Genomic DNA, 13,021 nt, shown 5'->3' on the forward strand with positions numbered 1-13,021 from the left:
CTTGCCAACATGTAGTTCAGCAAATTCCAGTCTGGCTTTTTTATGATTTATTTTCAACAATGGTGTTCTCCTTGGTTGTCTCCCATGAAGTCCATTTTGGATCAAACAACGACAGATGGTACTAGCTAACACTGATGTTCCTTGAGCTTGAAGTTCACCTTTAATCTCTTTAGAAGTTATCCTGGGCTCTTTTGTTACCATTCGTATTATCCATCTCTTTGATGTGTCATCAATTTTCCTCCTGCAGCCACGTCCAGAGAGGTTGGCTAAAGTCCCATGGATCTTAAATTTCTGAATAATATGTGCAGCTGTAGTCACAGGAACATCAAGCTGCATGGAAATGGTCTTATAACCTTTAACATGCTTGTCTATAATTTTCTTTCTAATCTCCTAAGACAACTCTTTCCTTTGCTTCCTCTGGTCCATGTTGAGTGTGGTACACACCGTGTCATCAAACAGCACAGTGAGTATCTGTAGCCCTATATACAGGCCCACTGACTGATTACAAGATTGTAGACACCTGTGATGCTAATTAGTGGACACAACTTGATTTAACATGTCCCTTTTGTCACATTATTTTCAGGGGTACCATCATTTCTGTCCAGGCCTATTTCATGAGTTTAATTTTTTTTTAAATTCTGTGGAAGCAGGGTTGAAAAGCAATGTCTGACTTTCATTTGTTCATTTTCATAGATTTTTAATTTATTATTACTTTTGTCAGATTCAAGTTATTTCTGTGACCATTGCGGGTTTTTCTTTCATTAAACGTGGGGTACCAACAATTTTGACCACGTGTGTATGTTTGAGTGAAATGTATCACATTATGTAATGAAATGTGTAGTAGTCAACTTGGTATGGGTTATCTACTGACAAGTCATGCAAGGTGACTTGATCACAGGACTTTGCGCCTGTTTTTTGTCTAGTTTTGAGTGTTTTGCGCCTTCTTTTTTTTACACCCAATTCATTACCCTATTTGCATTTTGTATACATGCTTACCTGTTTTTTTTTTTTTCCGAGTTTAGCCATTTCCAATATTTTTGCCTGATTCATCAATTGCGACTTTTTGCAAAACGTTTGACTTTCCAAGATAGTACAGAAAACAATTGAAACCAGGAAACTGGTGTGTGCCAAACTCCTGAATCACATGTGCCATTTTAAAGAATTTGGTGCTCAAACTAATAGCACAAGACGAAAAAAGAAAAGCAAATGATGAATTGAGTCCCTAATCAATGACATGGATTTATCAAGACCATAGATTTTTTTTTCTCTGGTCTTGATGAAGAGCGTGGTGGAGTCAGATGCTCCTGATTCATGATCAGGTGCACCTCTTCATGAATCAATAGCGTCTGACAAGTGGCATGCGCCTCTGTGTGCCACACCATATATCTGACTCTAGGACCTGACTGAAGTGGAATGGGGAACGTATCATGTTGTACATGATACATTTCTAATTTGTGTGACCACTGAAGACAGTATAAACACAGTTTACCTATGAGCTAAAATGTATTAAGTTAGAGTTTATAGTCTCAACTTATGAAATGGGTAAAACTGCAAACTGCTTGTAAAAACAAGCAACTTTGAAATTTACCTCTTATTAAAATTCTCTCAATTTTCAAGGACAGAGGGATTTTTAGTTTTATAGTTTAGTGCTCATTGTCTTAGTTACTGTCAATATTTGCAGTCTATCAGAGGTGGCTGGTTTCCTAGACAATGAGCGCGTACTTGCAAATTGTTTGCTAAACAATTTGCATGATCAGTTCTAAAACTGGCTGAGTCACTGGATTTGGCCAGCTTCAGTGCCCATGTGCTCCTCTGATGCTGCAGAGGTAAAGCTAACTTTGCTTTAAGCCTGGGACAGTGCCACCTCAGACCAGTGGCGTGACCATGCCACTAGTCTAAAAGTTTAATCTTCAGGAGCACACTAGGCTGGGAGGAAGAGTAGTGGTACGCTCCTGAAAAAAAACAAAATTGGATCACCTCTTCAATTGTGTAATGAAAAGTTTCTGAATATCTCTTAATGAGTGCCCACCATCCACCCTGATTAGTTGAATTCAACACCCTATTTATCGTGGGTACTGATTGCATTAAAGAGGTCCGGCTGGCATGGCATTTTGCAGGCAATGTCCCATGGGAAAAATATATAAATTAGCTATCCTCCAGAAGGCAGACAAAATTCTCTAGGTCACCTATTGGAGGCACCTACTGTAACTTCTCACTCGGCTAGCCAGCACCCTGGTCTAAATTGAAGAGGCGCTAAAACCAAAACATGGTTGAGAGTCTAGTTTTTTTAGAACAAACTCTGACTTCTTAAGATCTCTAGTCTTAGAAGTTCCTTGGAATATGTGTTGGATATTGACTTACTGGACAGCTATCTCCAATAAGTGGCACTAGAGATGTAACTTTTCTTCCATCTGGAGAAGAGCTATTTGCCTGTAATACACCAAGGGATTTAATTTAATTAATCATGAATTAAAATACACTTGCAATTAGTAATGGTAACAATATGGAAAATGTAAGACTTTGGTTGATTACCATTGTGAATGATCAGTGTTGATATCATGAGGTCATAGTTACTAATTCAGCTAATCTCATTAATCTTATGATCAAAAGACATTTTTACAGTCCTGTTAGAATGAAACTCCCATCCACTTCCCTTTCAACGTATGGCACGTTTACAATGGAGTAGAGTAATTGTCTACTATAGAAAAATATTTCTGCAAGAAATCACAGTTTTCATGTGTTTTATAGGTCAGTTTGTACATTAAGAGGGTGTTAATATGCTGTCACTGAATTTCTTTTAGAAGGAAAGCTATGTTACCCATGACTCTTCTCATCTATTAGAGAATGCATAAAGTATGCTGGATGTTTATACAAGTGGAAGCAACAGGAACTATTTCCTGATGGTCCTCCTACACCTTCTTATAAAACATCTGGAAGTGGATTGTTTTCATAAAGTAATGTCAAAAGTAATATCAAATTAGATCCATACAATTAACAAACTCATTTAAAGAGGCAGTCTGACCATAGGCTAGACATTTATGAATACATTACAAACTGGGTGTTACCAGTTGGGAGTGTCTCTGCACACTCTAACAATGCCCAATAAGTGCTGACAGTGGTAAATTGTTTAGGGACACACTTCTTTCACAAGGAGAATCATAGTACCCAGTTGTCAGTTTATGTATATACAGGTGCCTCTCACTAAATTAGAATATCATCAAAAAGTTAACTTATTTCAGTTCTTCAATACAAAAAGTGAAACTCATATATTATATAGAGTTATTACAAACAGAATGATCTATTTCAAGTGTTTATTTCTGTTACAGTTGATGATTATGGCTTACAGCCAATGAAAACACAAAAGTCATTATCTTAGTAAATTAAAATAATTAACAAAAACACCTGCAAAGGCTTCCTAAACATTTAAAAAGGTCCCTTAGTCTGTTTCAGTAGGCTCCACAATCATGGGGAAGACTGCTGACTTGATAGATGTCCAGAAGGCAGTCATTGACACACTCCACAAGGTCCCAGAGTTCCAATTTTCATTTGGAAATTGTAGCATCGGCGCCTCTGCCTCCTGCCAGGCAGAGACGCCGTCCCTCTCACCTCCTCGCTCCCCGCGCGGCGTCCTCCAGCGCTCCTCATCCTGCTGCTGCCGGCGCGCACTGCTTCCCGGGCACTGTGCTTAGGGCGCGCGCGTGCTCCCTCTCTCTTAAAGGGGCCACGCGTGCGGTCCTAAGGAGTCCCCGGCCAATAGCCGGAGGACCTCCCATATTTAAGGCACCTCCTCCAAAATGGAGGTGCCCAAGCAATAGTTGATGCACAGTATACTTACCTCTGCTTCAGCCCTCAGGTCCAGTTGCCAGCCTGACTACTGTTCCAGTCCACCAGCCTGACTACTCTCCAGCCCGACAGTCTGTCTTCCGTTCAACCCGCCAGTCTGTCTATGGGCAAGTCCGCCTGCTTACTAGGAAGCACCTGCCAGTTACCTGCCTGCTACCTGCCGTGCCTGCTAACCCGCTCACCTGGGAGCACTCGCCTATTGCCTGCCTGTTACCTGCTAGCCTACCTGGAGGCTCTGCCGTCACTTGCCGTGACCACCTGCCTGCTAACTTAGAGACTTCAGCCTGCTTGGCCGTCACTTGCCGTGACCACCTGATAGCCTACCTGGAGGCTCCTGCTGTCACTTGCCGTGACCACCTGCCTGCTAACTTAGAGACTTCAGCCTGCTTGGCCGTCACTTGCCGTGACCACCTGATAGCCTACCTGGAGGCTCCTGCTGTCACTTGCCGTGACCACCTGCCTGCTAACCTAGAGACTTCAGCCTGCTTGGCCATCACTTGCCGTGACCACCTGATAGCCTACCTGGAGGCTCCTGCTGTCACTTGCCATGACCACCTGTCAGCTTATCCAGAGACTTCTGCCTGCTTGTTGTGTCCATCCGCTATATCGGTCAGTCCCAGTCATCTGACCTGTGGGAGCCACCTGCTCTCTTACAAGGTCGTACCCAGAGTAGCACCTGGTCCCTCTGCTTGGTCCCTCCCTGGTCACGGAGTCGTTAGCCGCCGTACGACCAGGGTCGGTCTGAGTTGATACTTAGTTACGCCCCTCTGGGTCCCTCCTTGCACCGCGGCACAGAGGTTCCACCTCCCGGATCTGTAACAGAAATCAAGGTCCCAGAGTCTGGAGGAAGAGTGGAGAGGCCACAATCCAAGCTGCTTGAGATCTAGTGTGAAGTTTCCACAATCAGTGATGGTTTGGGGAGCCATGTCATCTGCTGGTGTAGGTCCACTGTGTTTTATCAAGATCAAAATCAGTGCAGCCATCTACCAGGAAATTTTAGAGCACTTCATGCTTCCCTCTGCCGACAAGCTTTTTGGAGATGGAGATTTCATTCTCCAGCAGGATTTGGCACCTGTCCACACTGCCAAAAGTACCAATACCTGGTTTTAAAACAACAGTATCACTGTGCTTGATTGGCCAGCAAACTCGCTTGACCTTAACCCCATAGAGAATCTATGGGGTATTGTCAAGAGGAAGATGAGAGACACCAGACCCAACAATGCAATCAAGCTGAAGGCAGCTATCAAAGCAACCTGTTATAAAGTATTGTAATTTACTGAGATAATGACTTTTGTGTTTTCATTGGCTGTAAGCCATAATCATCAACTGTAACAGAAATAAACACTTGAAATAGATCACTCTGTAATGACTCTATATAATATATGAGTTTCACCTTTTGTATTGAAGAACTGAAGTAAATTAACTTTTCAATGATATTCTAATTTAATGAGATGCACCAGTATTTCTATGAGGAATAACAGATGACCAGTACTTCACAAAGTTCTAAGAAAATATTCTCAAAAATTTCTCTTTGATGGTGAATGCAAGTATTAACTAAAAAATATGCATAAAGAAGATGATAGGTCCTCTTTAAGCCATGTATAGCAACTTTTTACCTTTATCAGTTCACCTATTTATGCAATTAATGTGGTTCTGACAGTGATTTTCCTACAGACATCAATGAAATATTATGCTTAAACTTTTGCTACACTGGGTCAAATGAAACCCGATGTATTGAGCAATAAAAACATTTATACAATTTTAGAAGTCATAATCCTATCATATTAGAAATAAAAAAATTCAACACGTGGAACAGCACCAAGTACTTATATTTAGAGGATGCAGAATTTCAGCCATGAATCCCAGGAAGGATATCCAAAATGGACCAAGTGGTGGCATGATACCACTAAGTATATTTTCTTTTATTAAGTGCATACACATAGAAATGTTCCTACCCCTGGATTGCTGATCAGCCTTATATTTTTACCTAATGTAGAATGATTTTAATGTGTAGGTCCCCTCATGCTAAAAAATCAACTTTAACAATATGAATGTCATAAGACCTGTAAAACCTCTGAGTGGATCCTATAAGTCACTAGGAAGGGCTTCCATTGATCAGATTGTTTTTCAAACAAATCCCTCAATTTAAGTGAGATTCGGTACAGGGAAAATATATATTTTTGTACCGTGTTAGCCAGTAGATAGAAAAGTATTAAGATTTGAGAGTCCTCAATGGTTGATACCTTTTAATGGCTAACTGAAAAGATGGTAACAAGCTGAAAGCTTTCGAGACTACTAATGAGATTTGGGAAATTTAGAGACCAAGTCAACATCTTAAATACGTTGTCATGTACCTCAACTCATTCCCAAATTATTTTTGGAGCGTGGTAGGGCCCATTGTCCTGATGAAAGAGGCCACTGTCAATAGAGAATGCTGCTGTCATAAAAGGGTGCACTTTTTAGACATTTTTGGGGAGGAAGGGGAGTTATTATAAATGCTTTGATTCAGTTATCTTACCATCCTGCCATTGTAAAATTCACCCATGTTTCCATCTTCTAGCACATCAACATCAAGAAATAACTAAAGTATTATACAATATGTCCTACCGCTTGATAGATTATAATGGCATAATCAATGATGGACCTTTAGTAAGACCTTTCTAAAGCACCATTTGTTTGAGAATACCATCCTGATCTAGATTAGAATTCTTATTTTTAATTCCCTATCACTTATGACCTTCTTTTTTGGTAGTCATCTCAAAAAGCATTCATTACCTTATTTATAAACCTTTTGCATTCTTATATGGTAACTAGACACTGTAATATTGAGTAATGTTTTCCTCTCCTTAGGGCTCCCAGACTTGGTTCCAGATCCCTATTACATCCAGGCCTCCATTTATGTGCAAAAAATGTCAATGTACAGCTTGAGATGTGCAGCTGAGGAGAACTGCCTTGCAAGGTCAGTCTAACATTTTCGTACTTGGGTGGTTTGATTAAATTTGGGTTACGAAAAATTAAAGGAAAAGGCCAATAATGCCTATAAAAAAATAATTATTTTTTGTGCTTGAGATATGCTAACTTTATCAGGGAAGAACTATCTTCCCTGATCTCCCCACATAAATGCTTGGCCTCTAGCAGTGATTTACCTCCCAGATCAAAAAAAGGGCCAAGAGCATTGAACTCAAGCATGATTGATACTCATTTCCCAATCATCCTCTTTTGGAAAGCAATCAGAAGGCATTAGAGTGCTTGGTTTTGCAAAGCCTACCAAAATTATTCTGATGTGTATGAACAGCTATATTACACTGATTGAGGCAGATACTTTAGATTGCAGTAAGTGCTTGATTTGGAGCTAGCTCTAGAATGATATATCGGGATAGACCATTCCCAGAGAGTATAAAATTAACATTGTTCTATCTGTGCTCTTGTAAAGTTTAAGGTCCTTATGTCCATCAAGAAAGGGGCCTCTAAATGGTAAGCATGCGATCTATTATTTTTATTGAAACATTGTTCAGGAAAAACTTGTCAACTTATTGGAAAAGAAAATCTTGGTCATAAATTTCATTTGAGAATGGACAACTTAAAGTGTTAAAAAGGCTTCCCTTCTAGGTTAGTTTCAGTTGATAATGCATTTATTCTGGAGCATTTTGGTTGCCATAATTGAATATCTAAATGTTTCAAAATACAGCAAAATTCCTTTAATGTATCACTGACTGTCACGCAAGGTGTGGGAAAAACTTAGTGCAACACAAAGGGAAGAGGTAAAGGGAGCCCAGACTCTAGGGAAAGGGGGGAAGTAGAGACCTTCTAGGTTGATCTAACGTCACCCTGTCTCCCCTAACGTCCCTGTATTGGCTCTTCACCAATCGCCGCACACATACCGCGCTCTGTCTTTCCCTGGCATATGGCTAAAGCTAGGGAAGGGATGAGATGAGCACTAGTTGATCTCCACTAAACACTATAGACAATAGGGGTAGACAAACAGGGGGAAATTGCTTAGCTTTAGATGAACTCCAGACAAATGCGCACACGTCCTCAAGCTCCAGAGAGGACGAAGTACTGCTCTTGCTAAAGCTTTCACAAGTAGTAATGAATATCACTGGCACCTCCCTCTGAAACACAGCATGCAGGGTGTTAATTAGCCAGACAGAGGTAGCCACTGGATCCTAGAGACAGCCTCTAAGAAGATGTCTGTAATGCCAAATGTAGAGATCTCCTGCAACCAACTGCGGGGCGACTGTCTGTCACCTCTGACACACCCATGACACTAACTGGTTAAAATAGGTGTTGGATTAGAAAATATTCCAGAAACTTTTTGGAAACTACTGAACAGGCAAAGGGGAAGATTGACCACAATGAGCACTAATCGTCGATATAACTAGCCACTGAGCCATTTACACTGGGAAATGATCTGGAATGAATATTAATACGAATGATTGTTCAGACAATTGTCACCCCGTGTTCAAGGCACTTAATTATCTGTTACTAAACTATTGGTTGTTCTTAGGAAACATGGAATAACAAGACCTTGGCTATTAGAATCAGAAATGGGCAATTAAATAAACAGGGAAGACAAAGAGAAAACACAGGATAATACATAGCATATAATTGGCAAACAGCGCTGAGAGAGATCAGAGATCTCAAAATTTGGATATGGAGATTGTTTTAAACTTTAAACAGATGTTTCATTGCTGTGGACAGACCAAAAGTAACACAGAAAAAAACTGAAAAAAGAATGGATCACCTACAGTACACATGTAGTATGTCCATTCTACATATCGTGTGCAGTAGGAGAGGTAGATAGTAGGATTGTGTCACCTAGTAATAAATCTAGAAAAGAAGATATATTTAATATATTTAATAAACTCCTTATTGAAAAGGAGAAGACTGGCAAACCGAGGTACAGGACATCTGCAAGCTATGGCAGTGTGTGCTAGAGCAACATAGGAAAACCTAGGTATTGTCACAAAAGTGGCCAAAAAGTTGGCTGGAAGAAATAAAAGGGGGATAAAGAGCAGCCTAAGAGTTGGCTGAACAAACTTAAATGGAAGAAAAGGGGAAGAAAGGGCAGCCAAAGTACTGTCTAGAGGAAGGGAAATTTGAGATAAAAACAAACTTGAGGCACGCAAAAAGAATTATGAGAGTTATAAAAAGCAGGGTGGCAGTAGAAAAGAACAGTACATGTGAAATGTGGCACACAGTGATGTATACTACAGAAGAAAAGATGAAGCAAAACAAATTAATGCTAATGGAATGCAGTTATCAGAGTTAAGCATTAATGCATTCCTTCCTTGTAGGAGGCATGGAATGTACCTCAGTACGTGACACAACATCATATTTTATTTCAAACATCTTCTAGGTCAGTTTGCCCGAGGAAAAGTTTGCAAGATGCAATAATATGGAAGAGAAGGAGAGTCCTCCATACCATGAAATTATTACATTATAAATTTTACTTAATTATATTCTTAATTATAATTCCTAAATATGTATTTATTCCTAATTAATTTATTAATAAATAAATAGACAGAATAAGGTTAAAGCAAATAAAGATTCACGCCGAAATACTTGCCCGGGCTGACCCCACTTCATCAGGAGGAGACATTTATGGGTAAGAATTCTCATTACCCTGTTCTACAGTAAATGTGCAAATGTTTTAGGCAGTTGTGGAAAAAATGCTGCGACGTAAGAATGCTTTCAAAATAGAATAATAGTTTTTTTGTCAATTAATTGAATGCAAATTAAGTGACCAATAGAGAAATCTAAATCAAATCAATATTTGGTGTGACCGCCCACGAAACAGTATCAAGGCATCAACTCTTCTAGGTACACTTGCACCCAGTTTTGCAAAGGAACTTAACAGGGAGGTTATTCCAAGCATTTTGGGGAAAACTAACCACAGATCTTCTGTGAATGTAGGCTTCCACAAATTATTATTATTATTAATTTATATAGCACCATTGATTCCATGGTGCTGTACATGAGAAGGGGTTACATACCAAATACAGATATCATTTACATTAAATGAACTAATAATGATAGACTAGTACAGAGAGAAGACAAATCCTTCTGTCTCTTCATATATCCCCAGACAAACTTATTACTTCCAGGATTCCTTGTTCTTCTTTACGCTGAAGATAGTTCTTAATGATATTGGTTGCATTTTTGAGGTTATTGACCTGTTGCCTAATAACTTTGGAACTAATGAGATACCTCTCTGATGGTACTGCATGATGGGTAAGTATCTGCCTGTATTTTTCAGCATGAGGACATCTTTAATCTTGACCAAACTCCCAAAGCGATTTGCTGAAATGCCATTCGAAACTTTAAAGGAACCTCCAAAATGAGTCATTGTTGCCTGCTGACACTCATTATTGTACTGCTCTCCAGCCCCTTAGTAAATAGACTGCCTTCTGTTACATCCAAATATTTCAAATTTTGACTCATCGGTCCAGAGCACTGGCTGCCATTGTTTTGCACCTCATTTCCTATATTTTTGTGCATAGTTGAGACAGCCTTGTTTCCACTTGATGAGACAGAAGATCTGTGGTTAGTTCTCCAAGATGTTTGGAACAACCTCCCTGCCAAGTTGCTTCAAAAACTGTGTACATAGAAGAGTTGATGCTTTGATGCTGTTTTGAAGGCAAAGGGTGATTAGAACAAATATTGATCTTAGATTTCTCTTTTATTCATTCACTTTGCGATTTGTTAATTGATAAAAAAACTATTAACACTTCGATTTTTGATAGCATTCTTACTCTACAGCATATTTTCCACACATTCCTAAAACTTTTGCATAAGTGCTTTGAAAATCTAGGATAATTTATATGCCCTACTGGTTATATGTGTTATTAATACACTACTCAAAAAAATAAAGGGAACACTCAAATAACACATCCTAGATCTGAATGAATTAAATATTCTCATTGAATACTTTGTTCTGTACAAAGTTGAAAGTGCTGACAACAAAATCACACAAAAATCATCAATGGAAATCAAATTTATTAACCAATGGAGGCCTGGATTTGGAGTCACCCCCAAAATTAAAGTGGAAAAACACACTACAGGCTGATCTAACTTTGATGTAATGTCCTTAAAACAAGTCAAAATGAGTCTCAGTATTGTGTGTGGCCTCCACGTGCCTGTATGACCTCCCTACAACACCTAGGCAAGCTCCTGATGAGGTTGCGGATGGTCTTCTGTGGGATCTCCTCCCAGACCTGGACTAAAGCATCCGCCAACTCCTGGACAGTCTGTGGTGCAACGTGATGTGGGTGGATGGTGCGAGACATGATGTCCCAGATGTGCTCAATCGGATTCTGGTCTGGGGAACGGGCAGGCCAGTCCATAGCTTCAATGCCTTCATCTTGCAGGAACTGCTGACACAATCCAACCACATGAGGTCTGGCATTGTCCTGCATTAGGAGGAATCCAGGGCCAACCGCACCAGCATATGGTCTCACAAGGGGTCTGAGGATCTCATCTCGGTACCTAATGGCAGTCAGGCTACCTCTGGCGAGCACATGGAGGGCTGTGCGACCCTCCAAAGAAATGCCACCCCACACCATTACTGACCCACTGCCAAACCGATCATGCTGAAGGATGTTGCAGGCTGCAGATCGCTCTCCACGGCTTCTCCAGACTCTGTCACATCTGTCACATGTGCTCAGTGTGAACATGCTTTCATCTGTGAAGAGCACAGGGCACCAGTGGCGACTTTGCCAATCCTGATGTTCTGTGGCAAATGCCAAGCATCCTGCACCATTTTGGGCTGTGAGCACAACCCCCATCTGTGGATGTCGGGCCCTCATACCACCCTCATGGAGTCGGTTTCTAACCGTTTGTGCAGACACATGCACATTTGTGGCCTGCTGGAGGTCATTTTGCAGGGCTCTGGCAGTGCTCCTCCTGTTCCTCCTTGGACAAAGGCGGAGGTAGCGGTCCTGCTGCTGGGTTGTTGCCCTCCTACGGCCCCCTCCACGTCTCCTGGTAGCGCCTCCAGCCTCTGGATACTACGCTGACAGACACAGCAAACCTTGCCACAGATCGCATTGGTGTGCCATCCTGGATGAGCTGCACTACCTGAGCAACTTCTGTGGGTTGTAGAGTCCGTCTCATGCTACCATGAGTGTGAAAGCACAACCAACATTCAAAAGTAACCAAAACATCAGCCAGAAAGCATTGGTACTGAGATGTGGTCTTTGGTCCCCACCTGCAGAACCACTCCTTTATTGAGTGTGTCTTGATAATTGCCAATAATTTCCATCTATTGTCTATTCCATTTGCACAACAGCATGTGAAATTGATTATCAATCAGTGTTGTTTCCTAAGTGGACTGTTTGATTTCACAGAAGTTTGATTTACTTGGAGTTATATTCTGTTGTTTAAGTGTTCCCTTTATTTTTTTGAGCAGTGTATATATAAGTGCTTCTCACTAAATTAGAATATCATCAAAAAGTTAATTTATTTCAGTTCTTCAAAAGAAAAAGTGAAACTCATATATTATAGTCATTACAGAGTGATCTATGTGATATAAGTGTTTATTTCTGTTAATGTTGATGATTATGGCTTACAGCCAATGAAAACACAAAAGTCATTATCTCAGTAAATTAGAATACTTTATAACAACAGCTTGAAAAATGTTTTTAAAATCCAAAATGCTGGCCTACTGAAATGTATGTTCAGCAAATGCAGTCAATACTTGGTCGAGGCTCCTTTTGCATCAATTACTGCATCAATGCGGCATGGAGGCGATCAGCCTGTGGCACTGCTGAGGTGTTATGGAAGCCCAGGTTGCTTTGATAGCAGCCTTCAGCTTGTCTGCATTGTTGGGTCTGGTGTCTCTCATCTTCTTCTTGACAATACCCCATAGATTCTCTATGGGGTTAAGGTCAGGCAACTTTGCTGGCCAATCAAGCACAGTGATACTGTTGTGTTTAAACCAGGTATTGGTACTTTTGGCAGTGTGGACAGGGGCCAAGTCCTGCTGGAGAATGAAATTTCCATCTCCAAAAATCTTGTCGGCAGAAGGAAGCATGAAATGCTCTAAAATTTCCTGGTAGACGGCTGCGCTGACTTTGGTCTTGATAAAACACAGTGGACCTACACCAGCAGATGACATGGCTCCCCAAACCATCACTGATTGTGGAAACTTCATACTAGACCTTAAGCAGCTTGGATT

At 40.6% G+C, this 13,021-nt stretch overlaps 1 protein-coding gene across 1 annotated transcript in view; it reads left to right on the top strand.

Moving 5' to 3' along the window:
• The window catches only part of LOX (lysyl oxidase), a 68,909-nt gene that overhangs the window by 14,586 nt on the left and 41,302 nt on the right, over positions 1-13,021 (top strand). Inside the window, exon 2 of the mRNA XM_073676897.1 lies at positions 6,694-6,802. Coding sequence (XP_073532998.1) covers positions 6,694-6,802 — 109 coding nt within the window. The remainder of the gene's footprint in view (positions 1-6,693; positions 6,803-13,021) is intronic.

This window comes from Phyllobates terribilis, unplaced genomic scaffold, assembly GCF_046119375.1.
Source record: "Phyllobates terribilis strain yellow unplaced genomic scaffold, ASM4611937v1 Scaffold_1__5_contigs__length_1240528914, whole genome shotgun sequence".
Lineage (NCBI taxonomy): Eukaryota > Metazoa > Chordata > Amphibia > Anura > Dendrobatidae > Phyllobates > Phyllobates terribilis.